This window comes from Bos taurus, chromosome 3 (assembly GCF_002263795.3).
Source record: "Bos taurus isolate L1 Dominette 01449 registration number 42190680 breed Hereford chromosome 3, ARS-UCD2.0, whole genome shotgun sequence".
NCBI classification, from domain to species: domain Eukaryota; kingdom Metazoa; phylum Chordata; class Mammalia; order Artiodactyla; family Bovidae; genus Bos; species Bos taurus.
In genome coordinates this window covers 15,278,407-15,299,391 of record NC_037330.1, presented here as the reverse complement: position 1 = coordinate 15,299,391, position 20,985 = coordinate 15,278,407, and the positions used below count along the sequence as shown (strand labels likewise).

The 20,985-nt window shown below is 39.3% G+C and overlaps 1 protein-coding gene across 10 annotated transcripts in view; it reads right to left on the bottom strand.

The window, feature by feature from the left end:
• Positions 1–956: 956 nt before the first annotated feature.
• Positions 957–20,985, bottom strand: part of ASH1L (ASH1 like histone lysine methyltransferase) — a 208,014-nt gene continuing 187,985 nt past the window's right edge. For 8 of the 10 annotated variants that reach the window (XM_010802923.4, XM_024989639.2, XM_015462302.3 and 5 more), the window contains 13 exons: positions 20,157–20,314; positions 16,167–16,319; positions 14,196–14,250; positions 13,981–14,113; positions 12,555–12,803; positions 11,494–11,580; positions 10,136–10,226; positions 9,489–9,627; positions 9,204–9,376; positions 6,758–6,924; positions 5,565–5,605; positions 4,025–4,326; positions 958–3,413 (listed from right to left, as the gene is read on the bottom strand). In XM_010802923.4, coding sequence (XP_010801225.1) covers positions 3,322–3,413; positions 4,025–4,326; positions 5,565–5,605; positions 6,758–6,924; positions 9,204–9,376; positions 9,489–9,627; positions 10,136–10,226; positions 11,494–11,580; positions 12,555–12,803; positions 13,981–14,113; positions 14,196–14,250; positions 16,167–16,319; positions 20,157–20,314 — 1,840 coding nt within the window. In that variant the 3' untranslated portion in view covers positions 958–3,321. Of the gene's footprint in view, positions 3,414–4,024; positions 4,327–5,564; positions 5,606–6,757; positions 6,925–9,203; positions 9,377–9,488; positions 9,628–10,135; positions 10,227–11,493; positions 11,581–12,554; positions 12,804–13,980; positions 14,114–14,195; positions 14,251–16,166; positions 16,320–20,156; positions 20,315–20,985 lie in introns of those variants that run through there. The other 2 variants (NM_001192743.1, XM_059884807.1) reach the window with 2 other exon arrangements.

Sequence of the window (20,985 nt, the reverse complement as noted above, 5' to 3'; positions counted from 1 at the left end):
CATTATATATTATCCAAACAGAATAGCTTTAAGTAGATGTTAAAGGGATATTAAAGGTTAAATAAAGATTAAAGAAACCTTAAATTAACTACTAAGGTATTGTTTTTGCAGCCATGGATAGACTGTTGTGTAATAGTGGGATAAGCCCTAAGTTCTTGCAGGAGTAGAGATTGAGCTCTGGCAGTCAACTGTCTTGAGGCTTCTGAGCAACTGTACTCCAGCTGAACTCAACGATTAAATGTCTGACTCCTGTCTAGGACAAGAGTTTGTTAGGTCTTTCAGTTGGCAGGAATGGATTTATCTTCCTTGGTAGGGTCAGGCTTTGGCTATTTCTGACACTTTCCTACTTGCGGATGAACTTAAAAGATTTTGGAGTTCTGGCTCCAACACTAGTTACTGGATGATCTGGCAAGTTTACCTAACCTTCCCGAGGTTCAGTTTTTACTTCTACGAAAACGGGAATAACTACAGGGAACTATTATGAGGATTAACTAGCTACAAGATCTTGGGTGAGTTACTTACCTCTCTGTTGCTTCAGTTTCCTCATCTGTAAAATCTGGTTTTGGTACCTACCAAAAGGGCTGTTATGAAGATGAAATAAATGAATACATGTACACTGCTTACAATGGAAACAGTCTAACATAGTGGCCTAGAAAATGTAGCCTAAACTTACTGCCAACCTCAGAGGTTGTTAAAGAGTATTAGACGTCTGTGTGTTCAAGGGGTACAGGTGTAGATGATGATTATGTTGATTGGTTAGGCTTGGCCCAGACCAAAAAGGCTGTAGTGCTGAGGAAAAGCTTTATCCAACAGTCAACAGTGGTTAGCATGCCCATGTGGGGCCTAGGATGCTGATGTGGTTTTAAGCAGATCTCTTTGGAAACAGGATGGAGAAGATCCTGGGAATATAAATGGAGGATAGGAAAGAGGAAAAAAAATAGCAAGCTCACCACTCTGTAGTTAGGAAAAGTTTTTTCCATTTAATACTAGACTTTCAAGGATTGAGATGCAAGCTTTTTATGCAATTACATCCAATGTTAAAATTGGTAATACATAATTTACAAAGATTAACATCAAAACAATCATCTATTTAGATATGCTTTTGTAAAAAGGAAATATATTAGCAGCATTTATATTTTCCGCAATCACACAGCCTACAGACATGCAGACTAACTCTGTATCTATTTGCAGTGATGTAGTGCTTTGCCCCGCATTTCAAACACCAAAACCCGCCTGGCAGCTAGGGGGTTCTTTTGTTATTATAAAATAACCGAAAAATAAAAAAAGGCATTAATTTCTACACCAGTAAGAAAAAACAAGTTTTTGCACTTACCTAACATTTGATTGTCTAAAAAACATTTCAGTTTTTAGTCTTTCAACAAAAGAAAGATAAAACGACAGAGCGTAGTGTCTTTTGCTTCTGTTCTCTCATTTTACAAAGTTTTTTTTTTTCCTTTTTTCTTTTTTTGAGACTTTTTTAAAATTTTAGTGTTTAACACTATTAAAGGAAATATTGAATTTTAATCTCTTTCTTGTCATTTTCCTGCTTTGACTAAAAGGAGACCCCCAAAGTGCCCCTGTTCCCACCTCCCTCCCACCTGGCTCCCTGCAATGAAAACCAAAAGAAACCACTCAATCGGGCTTGGACATGCGATTTTCCCAGCTCCACACGTGAGTATCTTATACCCAGGTCTCTTAGTAATGTACAGTGCTTCTCTACAGTAAGAAAATACTCCAAACTATTTTCTTAATTCTCTTTTTTCTTTAATAAAATATTTATTCTGCTTTTTCTCTGTTCAAGGGGATCTTTGGCATCCCCTGTCTCTTTTACTTTTTTTTTTTCCCTCAAGATTGACACAGAAAGGAGAAAAAGAAAGATTCAATGGAATGGAAGGTGGTCAATGTTTCTACCTAAACAAGTCAGAGCGTCGTCATCCTAAGAGGAAATGTACAATTAGGACAGCATTGGTCCAATATTAGAAAAAAGTAATGGGGAAATGTTTAACTATTGTATTGCTTACTAATCACGCAGCAGATATATATATATATATACATACATATATATATACAACACACAACTTGGCACATTTAAAAACCATCTTTTCTCTTATAAGAACATCTAAAACATATATGCATATGTATGTCTGAGAAGACAACAAAGCAAAGCTTTTTAAATTTTATTTTTAAAGAGACAATTTATCTGGTAACTCCTGGTCAAGTGAATGGGAAGGAAGGTGACACCCTGGATATCCCTCCTGAAGATGAAGTCATCAGGAAGGTGAAGGAAGATGGGACTAGGGGCAGGGAGAACACACTGTCTCTTTAAGAGATGGACATTGAAAACTGTACAAGTAAAACAAGAAGTAGTGTTTTCAATTGATAATCTACACTCACAACAAATACTCTGATAGGTGAATACTGCTCAACAGTTTATGTAGTGACTTTTGTTGGGGGGGTGGTTAGAGTTCATTTTTACGCAGGTTTTAAAATGATTTTTCTTTGAAATCAATCTCCATTCGCACAGCACAGCAGACACACAAGAACCACAGCGCATAAAAAGCACATGTGCTGGCGGGGCCTGGCCTTCTCTTAGAAAAAATATGGTCGGCAGGTTATGAAGGTGAAAACAAAAATAATTACAATAAGGACTGTGCCCTTCTGACCCCATGGGGGCCTTCCCTATTCCATGATTCCATTTGGGATAGCAGAGGTAGGGAGAGGGGCAGCCGTTACAAGTGCTTTGAGTTGTCAACTCACATTTTACTTTGACCTGGTTGGGGAAAAGAGGCGAGAGAAACTTTTCCTAGTCAGGGATCTGGAACAAGGCCCAGTTACTGTTTGTGTTTTAGGTCTCTAGGGGTAGCTCTTGGAGCCTATAGAGAACAGACAGGGTAGGGGTGGGGATCCTGTCCCTGTCCCTTTGGAGTCGGAGTTATACCTGGGTATAGGAAGCAGCTTCTTAGCAGTGCCTGCAAGATCAGAGGATGACACAGAGAAACCCAAGCTGAGGGGAGGGGCAAGTGCTATAAAGTACCAAAAGATTCTGGTCATCCCCAATGTGCTCTGCCCTCCACCCTACATTATTAACCCTCAGGGTGAAGCAATGGAGAGGAAAACAAGTTAAGCTGAACTGTCTAGACAGATCCCCTTCCTCTTCCTCTCCACTAGCTCCAGGGTTTACTAAGTACCTAATGTCGACGACGTGGCCCCATTCCCCTTGCTGGACGGACCCTTCCCACCCCTGTCTGCACTCAGAGAACAGGAGGCAGGACTGTAGGCTCCACTGGATCCCAGATGCTTGATGTTCGCATTCTTTGAGGTTCACTTCCGAAAGCTGTTTTCTGGGATAAACAAAGTACGCCTTCGAAGTTTTCTGCCTGATCCTTCTTCCAGCAAGTAGGTCACATCGATGGCTGAAAACAGAACCAAGGAGGCTCATCAAACTCTACCCTCCCACTCCTTATTACAGATTTGAGCTCTCAGGAAATCACAGGAGTTCAATGGGTCCTTTGCCAACCCACCAGCAATTTAGGTCTTCCTCCAGGCCAAACGGAGAAGGCAATGGCAACCCACTCCAGTACTCTTGCCTGGAAAATCCCATGGACAGAGGAGCCTGGTAGGCTGCAGTCCATGGGGTCTCGAAGAGTCCGCACGACTGAGCAGCTTCACTTTCACTTTCATGCATTGGAGAAGGAAATGCCAACCCACTCCAGTGTTCTTGCCTGGAGAATCCCAGGGACGGGGGAGCCTGGTGGGCTGCCATCTATGGAGTCGCACAGAGTCGGACACGACTGAAGCGACTTAGCAGCAGCAGCAGCCGGGCCAAACTGAAATAAGCTGCCCTCCAGTGAGGAGATCCTCTCACCTCCCAGTTTCATTCCCAAGAGGAATTTAAGAACAGGCCCATGAAAAACCTGTGCCACTTAAAGAATATTTTCCATTCTAGGCAAATAATCAGAAGTTGCTCTTTTTCATTCCCTCTCTGCTAATATTGCATTTATCTTAGGAGCCTGATTTTACTTACCATTTTTCCCAGGGATTTTTTCAAGGAGATTGAGCAAGATCTGGTTGAGTCGTTCCCGTTGATTATGCCGTCGCTCCTCAGGGGTACAGGCTACTTGGGGTTCTTGACTACTTTCCTCTTTTTTTTTTTCACTCTCACTGTTTTCAGCAGTGGCTCCCTCCCGTTCTGGCTCCTCCAGGCTGGGCATCTCATTGGCTGCTTGCTCCTGACTGGCTAGAACCTCTTCAATCAAGGGCAGAGCATCATCCTCCTGGCCCAGGTCTTTCAGGGGTGGCTTTGAGCGCTCAGACTTCCAGGATGATCTGCCGGAAGGATATATGAATTTAGAGAGGAAGGCTAAGCAGGGCACTTGGGGATGGAAGGGGGATGAAAGGAAAAGATCTCTGGATCCTGTAGGCTAGCTGTTAGAGCCTTGGCTCAAGATGTAAGAAACTTGGCTATGGTCTTCATTTTATTATTTTTTTAATGTTTATTTTCATTTATTTATTTGGCTGCACGGGGTCTTAGTTGTGGCACACAGGATCTTCACTGTGGCACGTGGGATCTAGTTCCCTGACAAGGGATTGAATCTGGGCTACATGTATTGTGAGCTCAGAGTCTTAGCCACTGGGCCAGCAGAGAAGTCCCTATGGTCTTCATTTTATTATTTTTTGAAAAAATTACCACTCTTCTCTGAAATTTAATTTCTATTTATAAAATGCAATTTTTCCTCATTCTTTCAGGAACCCATAGGATAGGCCGGAGCTAGTAAAACGCTGACTAGTTCTGAATGCTTCACAACCTTGTGCCACCAGCAGTCCAACTACAATGAGCAATCCCATAGTTTTTACTTTCCTTAAATTTCTTCTTTCATCTATTGTCTGGTATTTTTTTTTAAGAAATATATTTGATTTCCTAAAAGAAAAAAGCTACTGATATAGGTAAAGTAACTGTTACACTACCATTCAATAGAAAAGGAAACTGAAAAAAGCCTTCAGTACTTTCTGTAACAATACCCATCTTGGGACTTCCCTGGTGATCCAGTGGTTACGACTCTGCGCTTCCAACTGCAGGGGGCATGGGTTCGATCCCTGGTTGGGGAACTAAGATCCCACATGCCACAGGGTGTGGTCCTCCCTCCACCAGAATACCCGTCTTGTGTACAAAACAAGCACAAATAAAAACTGTGAGTCCAAACTGCTCAGCTAAAACCATGCACTTCTAGCTACTTCTGTTCCTTGAAGACCTAAGACTTGATATACCTTGAGGTATTAGGGAAAGCTTTCAGAAACCTAAAAGAGAGATTTTTCCAAATATGTCAAGAGTTCTGTTCCAAATCATTTTCTTTCTCTGACCTTACAAATTTCCCTCCCTGCCCCAAATACGGCTCCATAAAGAGTCCACAACTACTGAAGTGCAGTTCTTCCATATTATTCTTGGCACTATATTGGGCTACTCTGTCAGAGACTTTTCAATCCTAGGGGTGGGGATAATGGGTAAGTGGCTATTCTCTTGCTCCATTCAAGCTACTGGTTAATCACATCCCCCCAGTGGGACTCACCGCCCTCCGTTCCTCTTGTAGTTGTCTGGGACATAATGAGGCTGCAGAGAAGACATTGAAGTGGTAAGTTGGTAAGTGTATTGCAAATGCTGGCAAAGCTGAATCAGATGATCTGGGGCTAACTCAGGATAAAGGAGGTGGGGAGGCAAGGAAGTAAAGAAAAAAAGGCGCTACTGGGCTAAAACCTTTACAAGTTGGAGGACTGTGTTTTAAGGTCAGAAGTTCAGTCCTTCTAGTAATCTGTAGGCCACAACGGGGTTTGTTTTTTTTTTTTTTTTTTTAGCATTTTATAAGCCTAGAATGACAGTAGAAGGGAAAGGGTCACAATTCCTTTTGTCCCATCCTAACTTTTGAGAAGTTAAGGTTGGAGTTTCAAAGCTGACAGTGAGTAAGCAAGACCAAAGAATGAGAGGCAGGGCCTGGTCGTGGGCAGAGAGAATATAAAAGAAATATGATTCACAGAAATCCTAAAATAATACTAGGAAAAATAGGGACATAAAGGTTTGCATTCTGGTTTGACTATTTCTAAGCATTCTGGGATGACAACTCTGAATTCTGACAGGCCCACTGAAAAAAAGACTCATAGATGAGGAGTTTAGTCCAGGGTTTCACTGTAGCAAACAGATGGATAACCAGAACCTTTATGAAATGATAACAAATGGCACAAAATAACTGGAGGAATATATTCACAACAATTTGAAAAAAACAAAACAAACACACAGGAAAAAGGTTGAAAATGAAAACAGCAGTTACTTTCTGTGTAGTAGGATAATAACAATTTTTTCTTCTTAATAGTGATGATAATGTCTTATATTTAAATCCAAGGATAAAAAGCACTAAATTATTTTCACCAAAGGTTTCTCAATGTTATTTTCTTTTTGTTTCTCAAAATTATGGGTGTGAGAAACCAAAAAACTACAAAATGGGGCTCAAGGACAAAGATGATAAAGAGGTGTAAGAGAGAAAAAAAGAGGAAAACCTATTTAAAATATAATAACAATTCCCTGAGGCATAGCACACACCAGGAAATACAGAATGAATGTATTTTTGCTTTTCAAACATCCACAGAGAGGGTGTTTTCCAGTTTGGGATGGAAACGGTGAAGAAGCAGAGAGCCACTTGAAAATTCTCACTCTGTGAATTCCATGCATGAACTAGATTGTCCTGACAGTGAAGAGAGGAAGGAGACTTACTGAGAAATCTCTTTTTGGAGTGAGCTTCTTGGGGAAGTGATCAAAGGCATAGGGTTTGGTGCAGACAGGATAGCGGTTCCGGTGGATCTTGTAAAACAGGTGTGCTGACTTGTCTAGCCGATAATCACAGATGTACACATCTTGCTCCTTCACTCCTTTGGGTCTCCCTATGAGGCCAAACACTGTTAAAGAACACTCCCCCTATTTTCCCTTCCCTCACCCTGAGCTGCCCATCATGTATCAGTGGGAGAGAAGCGAGACTTCCTAACAGGGAAACATGGTAGCTGTTTTGAGAGGGGGAACAAGTAAGGATTTGGTGATTGCAGAAGAAAGGAGACGCAAGAAAGGGGAAAGGGAATCAAAGGTGAAAGGGTATTCTACAGGATGGAAAGAAACCGGAAACACAGACTGAGTGCTGCAGGGATTTTTGAGAGAACATTTCAGGGGAAAAACAGAGCACATCATGGGGAAGTTATAAGAAAAGAATGACACTTCAAATGAGGGAACCACATTTGGTAATGAACACTTTATATAAAGTAGGGGACGGAGGAGTCATCAGTAGCATGGAGCTTTAAGCACTTAGCTTTTGCAAGGAATTCCTCTGGACTATTTTGCTGCGATGCTAACAGAAAGACCTAGGAAACTAAAGTCTGCTTCTAATGATAACTAACTTATAGTGAGTTTTACTGTGAGCCATAAACTGGGCTTAGTGATTTTGTAGATTATTTCATTTAATCCTTACAAAACTCTCTAAAATAGATACTAATCCCTATTTTCAGTAGGTTAAATAACTTGCCCAAGGGCACACAGGTAAAAACTGTTGGAACTGGAATCTGAAATTAGATTGATTCTACTGTTAGCCACAAACCTTATGAAACTGTTGTGCTTTTTTTGTTCATTTAATGTACCAAGTTGATGATGGCCGTAAGGATTTTGGCATTGGGGGGAAAGAGTATTAGGGTGGGTGCAAAAGTAACTGCAGTTTTTGCATTGTTGAACTTTGATACTGAAATACATTCTGAAGTGTGGTTATGTTATACATCATTTTAATTCACATTTCTTAGTTTATGTTTTTTTTTGCTAATGACATTACTTGCTGTTTATATTTATTTTACACTAGTGAAGTGATGTTACACAAAAAAGGAAAATTTAAAGCGATTTTCTTATTCAAATTCAAAATGGGTCATAAAACAGCGGAGACAACTTGCAACATCAACAACACGTTTGGCCCAGGAATTGCTAGCAAATGTACAGTGCAGTGGTGGTTCAGAAGTTTGTAGAGATGAGAGCTCTGAAGATGAGGAGTGCGGCGGCCAGCCATTGGAAGCTGACAACAACCAAGTCAGGGGAATCATCGAAGCTGATCCTCTTAGAACTACATGAGAAGTCAAAGAACTCAACGTCAACCATTCTATGGTTGGGCATTTGAAGCAAATTGGAAAGGTGAAAAAGCTGGATAAGTGGGAGCCTCATAAGCTCACTGCAAATCAAAACAATTGCTGTTTTGGAGTGCTGTCTTCTCTTATTCTGTGCAACAACAAAACATTTCTCTATCAGATTATGATGTTGTGATGAAAAGTGGACTTAATATGACAACTGGAGACAACCAGCTAAGTGGCTGGATCAAGAAAAAGCTCCAAAGTACTTCCCAAAGCCAAACTTGCACCAAAATAAGGTCAAAGTCACTTGTCTGCTGGTCTGCTGCTGGTCTGATCCATGACAGCCTTCTGAATCCTGGTGAAACCATTACATCTGAGAAGTATGCTCAACAAATTGATAAGATGCACCCAAAACTGCAATGCCTAAAGCTAGCATTGGTCAACAGAAATGGCCCAATTCTCCACAGTGTCAGAGTGCACATTGCATAGCCAAGGCTTCAAAAGCTGAGCAAACTGGGCTATGGAGTTTTGCCTCATCTACCATATTCACCTGACCTCTTGCCAACCAACTACACTTCTTTGAGCATCTCAACAATTTTTTGCAGGGAAAATGCTTCCACAACCAGCAAGAGGCAGAAAATGCTTTCTAAGAGTTTGTTGAATCCCGAAGCATGGATTTTTACGCTATAGGAATAAACAAACTTACTTCTTGTTGGCAAAAATGTGTTGACTGTTAAGGTTCCTATTTTGTGAACCTAGTTATAATGATTTAAAAGTCAAAGTCCGAAACCACAATTATGTTTGCACCACCCTAATAACTTATCTTCCCACAGGTATTAATAGAGTGCTAAATACACACTATGAAAAAAATGAATTAAAATTGAAAGGAGAATTAACATTTATTGAGTACCAAGCACTAGGTAAAAGAAAGTATATAGCTCTCTGAAGCTTGAAAGCCAGCCTTGGACAATCTTTTATCAGAGCGCGACCATATGTGTGGAGTGGGCAGCAGTAGATGAATGAACGGCAGCCAGGAGGTTATTTTTCAGGTAGCGCAAATCACTCACCTTTACAGTATGTATAAAGATCCAGTACACAGCAGGTCCCCACTACAGCCTCCAAGGGAATGATCTCATAAAGTGGCACTCGAAAGAGTTCATTGTGATAAAACCGACGGGATGGAGAGTGGTGGGTTTCATGGGGACGAAAATAATGGTGACCAAAGGCAAACCGTTCCTCTCTTTAAAAAAAAAAGAGAAGGGAGAAGTTTAATTATCAAGATTGTAGTGACTATCCAGCACTGCTCTAGTAGGGTACAGCTTGAAGAAAAGAGATAGAACCTCAACACATACTTTTCATTTTTCCAAAGCTTCTCAATGCGGAATATGTCAAGTTTATCTCGATTAATGTGAGATAACAGTCGATAGGACTGACGGACAGGGTGGCCATCAGGGGTGCGCCGACTATCCCTCATCAGATATACACAGTCACCTAGGAAGGCACAGGAGATTAAAGACGCAGAAGGCACAGAACACAGGAGAAGGTTAAAATGATTCCTGTATAAGTTACGCTAGGTATTCACTAGTGTCACCCAAGGTCTACATACAAAGAACTGAAAATCTAAAACAAGAAATACGTAACTACAACCAGCAGTCTAATGGTGATGAGAATCAATTTGAGACCATGAGAATGACATGAGGGAGGTCTTCTACCTCTTGGAATGCTAAATGTCTTTCCCAGTCCTAACACTAGCTTTGTAACACTCTGGTCTCTCCAATTTATTTTTAGCATAATGTTTTTCAGTTTGTAAAACACTACCTTAAATATTATTTGGTGAAGATAAATGTATTAAGCCTAAGTAACTTGAGGATATTAAAAAACCTATATTCTATTGCTATTAAAGGTATATGGAGACAAGGACTATTATGCAGACAGCAGATACTCCCTACTGTTCAGAAGGGTCAGCTTTGGCAAGTAGAGTCAGCTTCTGTGTATGCACCTTGACGAAGCAGCAGGTCATCTCGGAGCAAACAGATGAAGTAGACACAACCAGGTTGCGTGTAGTGGGGCCGAGGGATCATGGGTACCTCCTGGTAAGAGCAGAAAGCCAAGAGATAAGGGCTGTGACTACTATTTCCAGCCTCTCTATTCAGGAGAAAAAGAACTAAAACCTAGACTCTCCAAGCAATTAGGACTTACTGCTTAGTCATTTCAATGCAGCACAGATATTAAAACAGGTGACTGCCATCAAGAGTTTTTAAACTTGAAAAAGTAAACAGAGAGGACAAACTTGACAGACGAAATGTCCCAAACTATACCCTATGGAGCACTAATTCTGTAGTTGCTCTGTGCCATCTAAAGGGCATCTGAAAATGTGTGAAGGGGGACTTTGTCACAATGACTGGAGGAACCTATACTAGGACTTAGTGCCCAAGGGCCAAGAAAGCCTAACATTCTGCAATGTGAACCTCTCAACATTGAAGAGCGGTCCACTCAAAACGACAACAGCACCACTGTTAAGAAATATTGCCTAAACATCTCCTTTTATAGAAGACCACACATATAAATATGGCAGAGCTAAGAAAAAACCCACTTAATAACTGGGCAAGTTACCCAACCTAACAACTGTTAAAAAATGGGCTTAAGGACTTCCCTGGTGCTCCAGTGGTTAAGAATCCTCCTGCCAGAGGAGGGGACATGGGTTTGTTCCCTGTTCTGGGAAGATTCCACATGCTGTGGAACAACTAAGCCTGAGCTCTACAACTGTTTAGCCTGCACTCTAGAGCCAGAACAGTGCAGCTACTGAATCCTGCATGCCCTAGAGCCGGACAAGAGAAGCCAACAAGAGAAGCTACTGCAATGAGAAGTCTGCACACCTCAGTGAAAGAGGAGCCCCTGCTTGCTGCAACTAGAGAAAGTCTGCATGTAGCAACAATGACCCAGCATGGCCCAAACAAAACAAAACACGGGGCTGAGACTAATTTTTTGCTGACTCTGAGTCCAGAGCTCTTTTCCTTAAACACTGCTTAAAATAAGTGATATTTAGAGTACACAAGTTCTAAACTTTGTAAGCTACTTCTTTTATGGATAGTAGATAGTGTTTATAAAAACCATGGTTTTTATACAGTATCATTTCTTCCATAGATTTCTAAGTATTCTTCCTTTTGTCCCACTCCTGAGAAAAGGAAGGGCAGAATTATTACCCTCAATGTAAAGCGTAAGAAATTGTAAGAAACAGGCCCAGAGAGGCTGAATAACTTATCAAAGGAAATCCAGTACATCAGGAGCAGGGTAGATAAAATACCATGTGCCACATCTCCTGCTTTTAGATTGGAGTATTATCAGAAGGCAACTTACTCTGTCCACAGGCCTCGGGTCACACTGCTCACAAAGGTAGTGCTCCACATCTGAGTTCACTCCCATACAGTCACAGTGCTGCCACACCTGCAGGAAAAAAAAGAAGTGTGTGTGTATGTAGGGAGTTAGACTCACTGAGAGAAGTCTTGGGGACTAAGAATAAAAAAAATCTGCGGGAGTTCCCTGGCAGTCCAGTGGTAAGGAGTTGGCACTTTCACTGCCATGGCCTGGGTTCAATCCTTGGTTGGGGAACTAAGATCTTGCAAGGTGAAGCAAAACAAAAAAACAAAGAAAAGCAACAGGACAGGGTAAAGTAAAACAGGAACTAGGGGTTAAGGAGGTAAGTAAGAAATTAGAGATAAATGGTAAAGTAGGAGAAAAGAATGAGGACGTATCTTAACATAAGTATATAGACTGTTTATAATACATGGATCTGGGCAAACAAAATAAGGAGACAGATAAAGAACAGAAGGATGAACGAATACAGTACCAAGCTATTACTTACAAAGTAATATGCATCAATAATATGGTTACTATGGAAAGCTTTATAGTTACAAAATGTTTTTATTTAACCTTACCTAATTATATTCTAACAATCCTATGTGTTACTCATAGTTCCATTTTACATAAGGTAATGAGTTCAGATGTATCAAATGGAGATACTAGGGCTCAAATCCAGGCCTTGACTCCTTCATCAGGAGCTCTATATATCGAATTCCATCTACATTAATGCTATGTTGAGTGTAGTACCCCTAGTGTTTTTCCGGTAAAGCACTGCCTTAAATATTATCATTCTTCTTGATCCAGATTACATGAGAAGTGTGCAGTGGAAAGCAGGTGCAAAGAACAGGAGGTAGAAAAAATGGGAGGAAAAAACAAAAGAGAGAGATAAAAAAGGAGAAGGACAATATGGTGAACAGTAAGGGATAACAGAAACTGAGGCAAAGTTAAAGTTCATAAATAGCTTGTCAAGCGAAGTCAAAAGAGGCAGGGGCTGATGCTTTGAATATAGTCACCACACTCATCAGGACTAGGCCTCTGCTTCACCTCTTGACTCTCACCATGCACTTGTCACACTGGATCATGAGGCCTTCATCCTTGTAGAGGCCACAGATACAGCGGATAACATCATCGTCTTTCTCATGCCCATTCTCCTTCTCTGAGACTGAGGTCTCACTGCTGTCTGCCTCACTTGCTGTCTCTCCCACAATCTCATCAATTTGGGCTGATGCCTCATGCCGAGCATTGTAATAGGCCTTTCGTAGGCGGCAAACATCTCTTCCAACTGGGGATTTACGCCCGTAGTACTTCTGAAGAAAGCAGGAGAAAGATATTATGTTTGGCTTAAAAATATACCTGAAGAGGTGGCAGGATTTTCTTTATCTTCCCATTTGGTTAATACATTTTTAATACCATCAAATATAGGGGCCAGATAATTGAAAACAACTTAAATTTAACTAAAATGAATTAAAATTAGAATCTGCATGGTAATTTTCCCATTTGCTCTATCACTCTGACATTCAACTCCTGTCACAGACTTTACTGTCCACAAGGATAAAAAACACAGAGACCATGGAACATGATTAAGTACCACAAGAATAATGTGGAGAATCTCTCCGTTTACCTCTGTTTTATAGATACTAGGGACACAAAGCTATAAGTCTAAATATATTTGGAAGCTGGGTTCAGGAGAAAGCATGTAACAATTCAAGACTGCTCCAATTCTTCTCCCATCTGTCTGTTTTTCTCACATTTCTTGTCTTTAGTCTCAATTCCTCTGTCATCTTGTAGTCTCTTTTGACCTTCAAACATCTCTCCAAGGTATTTCAAAATCACTGAAAAATATCCTCTATGTATCATACAATATTCTACATCTTCTTTGTATCAATTCAAGCCCACCTCTCCCCAATGAGCTTCACCTATTCTACAATATATTAGTGTACTATATGCCGATTCATCCTTAAGATATGTATTTATTTGCCTATACATGTTTCTGTGTATTTCACATATAATTATTGAGTAGAGCCTACAGATACGACTTAAATGTAGCAAAATGTCTACTACATAAATGTAAAGGTTCAACACGAAACTAAGTTTCTACAAAAATTGTTTTGGGAGTATGATTTAACCTTTCATTCTAGTCGTATTATTATCTCCATTTATTATATCTCCAATATTTAGAAAACTATAACCCTATGGCAACCCACTGCAGTATTCTTGCCTAGGGAATCCTGTGGACGGAGGAGCCTGGTGGGCTACAGTTCATGGGGTTGCAAAGAGTCAGACAAGACTGAAGTGACTTAGCAGGCACACAGCAAGGCACTTCAAGTAAGCACGATTTACCCTAAGGGTACACAATAAAAACTGCTGCCTTTCTTAACCAGAAATATGAAGGATGCTAGGAGAAGAAGGTAAACATCTTAAACTTCTACAATAGACCTCTTCAGAACAAACTTCTTAAATCTGTTTGAAGTCAGTGAAAAATACCTCTGCATTCCGAAAGACCTTGAGCATGTCAGCATCAAAAGCCTCCACTGTCTTATAATAACCAATGAGGATCTGCTTCTCTATGGTGGAAAGATCTAGGGGATCAGAGATCTTCTCATAATAATCAGCATTCCTGTAACATAAAGCCAGGGTGTCAATCTGGTACACTTAGGACCTTTCTAAAACTCGGATGATTCCCACATATGTAAACTTACTTTTTCTTTGGGGGTAGGTTCAAAAGTGGTGCTGCTAGTGATTGTCGGGAAGAATCTGCAAAAAAATGCAAGGTTTAGTAGACAGACTGACTCTACAGGGAGACAAGTATTAACTCCTAACTGAAAAAGCAGAATCCCCAAAATTTAAAGTTAGGGGAAAAAAAAATATGTTTTTTTTTTGAGATCAGTGAAAAATGAAAAGACTTTTCAGAAATGTGGGTAATTAAAGGCAGAGATCAGAAGATACATTCAGGATTACCTGAAATATGAAAGATACAGTGTGTGTGTGTATATGTATGTATACACTTGAAATGTAAAACAGCATTAGCTGGGTAATGAAAACTTCCTAAGAAAAATGAGATATGGGAACTTAACGTAGCAGCTAGTATGCTTAAGGCAAATTCCTACTCAACTACATTCAAAAAATGTTTTCCAGTTCTTACTATTTGCCCACAGTTAATAGTACTCTGTTGGTTTGGATTCAACTTGATTCCAGATAATGAATAATTCAGTACTGTAAATATTTTCTGGAATCCATCTTCTTGCAACAGTTGGTCTGTATTACAAAAATAAAATTCATGTTGTGGGGCTGCTTCTCACTTGCTCTCTTACTTTCTAATAACTCATTACACAGAGAGAAAAAGCCTACTGTTTCATGCCTAGAATATAATGACATACAGATACATCTACTTCAATTTCATATTAGATCAGATAGGGCTGGTTGAGAACACAGAGTGTGATCTTTAGGGAGTGTAAACGGAACAGGTGTCACAAAACTTTACATATTAGGATAGGTTGGTCTGGCCCTTCCTCTATGCTGAGGTTAACAAATGGCAAAAAACCACTAAAATATGAAGATAAATAGTAGAGAAAGAAGAGAGAAAGAAAATCAAATTCCTCAGAATTTAGGGAAAGGAAGGAAGCAAAAGTTGAAGGCGGATTTTAACAAGGACAACAACAAAAGACTGAGAGATAATAGAGAATACATTAGTGATTACCAGTAGGGAGAGCGAATGAGGGAGGGGTAATAGAGGGGTAGCAGGTTAAGAACGTACAAAATATTATGTACAAAGTAAGCAACAAGGATATATTGTACAACACAAGAATATAGCCAATATTCTATAACTATAAATGGATTATAACCTCTAAAAATTATGAATCTCTATACTGTGCATCTGTAACTTACATAATATTGTACATCAATTATACTTCAATTATAAAAAAAAAACAGAAAAAAATTTGAAGGCAAAAACAGCAATTATTTGTTAAAATTTCTAATTTTAAATATCTACAAATTTCGTGGTTAGAAAAAGTCATGTGCATTACCAAACTACGGACCTAAATCGAAAAACTCTCCCCTTCTCCACCCTTACCCTTAACACAAATCCAAAAGATGTATTTTAGAAAAGGAAAAGTGGGGTAAATGTTTGCATGAAAATGCTTCAAAAGTAATTTACTTGTAACTTTATATCCTTTTCCTTAATGTAGAAAGGGCCTGTGAACCCTCTAAAATATATGCAAAATTAGGTATATAATATTTTTCTGGGGTAAGAGTCCACAACTTTATTCTCAAAGATATCTGTCAATCAACAGATAAGAACCACCGATGTCATACGTTTTTAATACTTTTTTCTTAAATTGCTAACTCACTGCCTCATTCAGGAAAATTATATTCAAGACAAAGACCTACTTCTATCCTACAGCTAAAATATGTGATTTTTAAATATAGTGCTTAACTATGATAACATTCCAATAAATACAAAAAATTAACCTAAACAGCTAAGGATTCAGAGACAACAATTCCTGAAGACTGTAATTAGTCCTATAATTCTATACTCTGACAAATGAAGAACTAAGTAAACCACCTAAAATCACAGTCCTAAATTGTTATGCGTTCCTGGTCTTGGATACCTCAGGTGAACAAAGTGATATAATTTTTTTAAAAAGCTGAGGAGAAAGAATTTGGGGTACCTTTATAAGAGATTATGCCATCACAGATCTCTTTGAAGATCTGGGCTAGGCGAGCTGCCCGAGCTACTTCAATGTTTTCCTCTGCTGCTGCTAACCGTCTTGTTCGAACAGATCGAGCAGTCTGCAGGGCAGAGAACTGGGTCATGAAGACATCTGGAAGGACAGAGTAAAAATTAGTTTCAGGAAAAGAGGAGCTCTATGTGGCTTTCTCTTCTGTAATGGATTCCTGCTATTTTCTCTATTTTTCTTGAAGTGACTAAGCAGATTAGTGGTTATGGAGTTTTTTCTTTCCTCCTTAAAAAAAATAAGAAAACACTGGGTTTACTAGAGAGATAAATCCTACAATTTAGAGGGACCTTACTAATGGCCAGCTGCAACAGAGTATACTAGTTCCAAGTCTGGGTTTCAGATATTTGTGTCTGCTTTTGAATTCTGGCCTCACTACTGTCTGATTTGGGGAAAGATACTTAAACTCTGTGTCTTAGCTTCTCAACTATAAAATGCGAAGAGTGGTAGTACAGGCACTTCAGAGATACTGCAGATTTTGTTACAGAACACTACAATAATGTAAATACTGCAAAAAAGAGAGTCACACAGAGATTTTGGTTTCCCAATGCATGTGAAAAAAATCTTTACACTATACTGTAGTCTATTAAGTGTGCAATAGCATTATGCCTAAAAAACCAACTTATATACCTTAATTAAAAAATACTTTATTGCCAAAAAATGCTAAACATTATCTGAGTCTTCAGCAAGTTATATCTTTTTGCTAGTGGAGGGTCTTGACTTGATATTGATAGCTGCTGACTGAGCAGGGTGGTGGCTACTGAAGGATGGGTTGGGTGAGGCAATTTCTGAAGATAAGACAGCAGTGTAGTTTGCCACATCTTTGACTCTTTCTTTTATAAACGATTTCTCTGCAGTATGCAATACTCTTTTTTCTTCATGCAATGCTCTTTGTTATCATTTTATCCATAGAACTTACTTCAAAATTGGAGTCAACCTTTTCAAACACTGTTGCTGCCCCTGACTTAGTAACTAAGTTTATGTAATATTCTAAATCCTTTGGGCCATTTCAGCAAAATCTTCACAGCATCTTCACCAGGAGTAGATTCCATCTCAAAAAGTCACTTTCTTTTTTACCACAATATTGCAGCAGTTCAGTCACACCTTCAGGTCCCCCTTCTAATTCTAGTTCTCTTGCTGTTTCTACCACATCTGCAGTTTACTTCCTACAATGAAGTCTTGATCCCCTCAAAATCATCCATGAGGTTTGGACATGACTTCCAAACTCCTATTAATGTTGATATTTTGACCTCTTCCTGTGAACCATGAATATTCTTAATGGGCTCTACAATCTTTTCCAAGTTTTCAATTTTCTTTGCCCAGATACATCAGAAGTTCAGTATCTGTGCAGCTGTAGCCTTATGAAATGTTATTTCTTAGATGATAAAACTTGAATAGGGAAATTACTGCTCAATCCACAGGCTGCAGAGTGGATGTTGTACCAGTAGGCATGAAAACAGTATTAATCTCATTGCACACCTCCATCAGAGCTCTTGGGTGATTAGGTACATTGTCAATGAGCAGTGGTATTTTGAAAGGAAATAATTTTTCTTGAGTAGTAGGTCTCAACTGAGGGCTTAAAATATTCAGTAAACCACTTTGTAACAGATGTGCTATTATCTAGATTCTGTTGTGGCTCAGCTGGTAAAGAATCCACCTGCAATGTGGGAGACCTGGGTTTGATCCCTGGGTTGGGAAGATCCCCTGGAGAAGGGAAAGGCTACCCACTCCAATATTCTGGCCTAGAGAATTCCATAGACTACAGTCCGTGGGGTCACAAAGAGTCGGACACGACTAAGCAACTTTCACTTCATTTCTTTAAAAGAGCAAAGGCAGAGTAGATGGCATCTTTCAGTATTAGGGTATTTCATCTACACAGAAAATCTGTTGTTTAGTGTAGCCACCTTCGTTAATGATCTTAGCCATATCTTCTGGATAACTTTCTGTAGCTTCTACATCAGAATTGGATGCTTCACCTTATACTTTGATGTTATAGAGAGTTTTCCTTAAACCTCATGAACTAACCTCTGCTAGCTTCAGTCTTTTCTTCTGCAGCTTCATCACATCTCTAGGCCTTCACAGAACTGAAGACAGTTCTGGATTAGGCTTTGGCTTAAGAGGATGTAGTGGCTGGTTTGACTTTCTATCCAGACCACTCAAACTTTCTCCATATCAAAAACAGAGCACAAAAAAAAAAAAAAAAAAAAAAAAGAGCACAAAATTCTGTAAAGCAATTATCCATCAATAAAAAAATAAAAACAAAAAAACAACAAAAAACCCAAGATAGGGCAGTTTAACTTTCTTATCATTTGTGTGTTCACTGGAGTGGCACTTTTAATTTCCTTCAAGAACTTTTCCTTTCTATTTACAACTTGGCTAACTGGTGCAAGAGACCTAGCTTTTAGTATGTCTTCGCTTAAGCATGCCTTCTTCACTAAGCTTAATCATTTCCAGCTTTTTTTTTTTTAATTTCTAGCTTTTGATTTAAAGTGAGAGACGTGCAACTCTTCCTTTCACTTGAACACTTAGGGCCCACTGCAGGGTTATTAGTTGGCTTAATTTCAATACTATTGTATTTTAGGTGTTAGGGAAGCCCAAAGATAGGGAGAGAGCCAGGAGATGGGGTGTGGTTGGCTGGAGGGTAGCAGAGAAAGGCTAGCCAGCCGGAGCAGTCAGAACACACACAACATTTATTAAGTTCACAGTTTGAGGTGCCACCAAACCATTACGATAGTAACATCAATGATCACTAATCACAAATCACTGTAACAATTATTGAAAAAATTTGAAATATTGTGAGGATACAAAGGGACAGAGTGCTCTTGGAAAAATGGCACTGTAGACTGCTCCAAACAGGGTTGCCACAAAACTTTTAATCTGTAGAAAACCGTTTCTGCAAACTGCAGTAAAGTAAGTACAATGTCTGTACTTCCCTCAAGAGGTAATCTGTGTAGATTAAATGGAATAACCCTTTAATATGTTTTAGCTCAGTGCCTGACCTATAATACTCAGGAAATAACTGCTGTTATTTTCAGAAGACTTGAACTAGTTGGAAAGTAAGTTCACAGAATTTATGCCAATCAAATCACTGAGAAGATATAAGATTTTGGGCAAATTTCTAAATCGATCTAGTCCCTACTCAACATGTTGCCTTATACACCATGCAGACTGCTTCTACTTTTTTTCCCCTGGTATCTTGTGCTGCTTGCAGGATCTTAGTTCTCTGAACTTGGATTAAACCTGGGCCCTGGCAGTGAAAACACCAAGTCCTAACCATTGGACCACCAGGGAACTTCTTGCTTCCTTATGAGGGAAATAAAGAGTAAATGAACAGTATGAGGGCAATTCCATTGTGATCCAGTGGTTGGGACTCTGTGCTTTCACTGAGGAAGGCATGAGGTTTGATCCCTGTTCGGTTGGGGAACTAAGACCCCTCAAGCTGAAGGGTGGTGTGAAAAAAAAAAAGCATGAGCTTTTAATTCTTAATTTTCAGTTATAAAGGATGCTTGGATATGTAAAATTTTCTTCTTAAGGTCTGTTCTGGATATCAGATCTGAACTCTGGAGTACTGGTACATTATTCACTCATGAAAGTCAGAAAAAGAAAATCTGAACATCTCTGTATAATGCTGATCTCAATGTGGAGGAGAACAAAGTATTGAAATTAACACTAATGTAATTTTCTCCTGCATTTGGCATCACTGTTTATCCTGTCTGCAAGTTATTTTCTAGGTAGGAAAGGATCCTAAACACAAAAGATCCACTATATCTAGTAATTATAAGACTGTAGGTGATGTCTGGAAGGCTGATGGAAGGGGGTTTCTTCCTATTCCTTAGAGTAGAGATAAAGAAGTTTAGTGCTGGGATGGATAGGTTATGGTGGGCTGATACCTGTAAACTAACAAGAACGTCTCCTGGTCCTTACCAGACTTGATGTTCCCATCATCTCGGCAGATGCCATTCCAACGGGTATATAATGATGCTGAATGAATATTATCACTGGTGTGCTTTACTTCCTCCTGTTTCTGCCGAATCTTCTCCCAGTTTCGGACCAGGAACACATGATGCTTTAATACAAAGTTTCTATAAAGAAGGAAGAAAGGAGCTCCTTTATTCATCCATCCAATGAACATTAACTACATGTTTACTCTAAGCCACTGGTATGATGATATAAATGTTTATCAGTGAAACCAGTTATTTTAAAGAGAACTACATATGGAGAAACATTATTCAGTTTTGCATCTTGATTTTTTTCACATAACACAAAACATTTCTCTCTAATATTTACAAATATCTGACAAATACCACCTAAAAGCTGCAACAATTTTGGCAACTGAAGCATGTTGACTTGAACGTACAGCTTTATGCAGTATTTGTAGAATTCTAAAGGAATTTGCCAAGATCAAGTATAGGTTTAGGGTCAGCTGTAACAAGGAGAACTGGACTGTCAGATGTAGGTAAAGATATTTAAGATATCAGGTACAGTGCTACTGCATGGATCTCTAAACTTAAATGAATTATATGCATCTTGATTAATCCTACACAATTTTGATGATTCCATAATTTGATTTTCACTCTAACAAACATGTAAACAGATGGGACCTTAAGTCTCAAACTATGGGCCTCAGTAAAGGGAGGCTAGACTAATTATAGTTTGTGACTTTAGCTGCACATTGAGATCACTTGGGGAGTTGTACAAACTATTGATACATGGGTTCCACTTCTGAAAATTCTGATGTAAGTGGTTTGAAGTG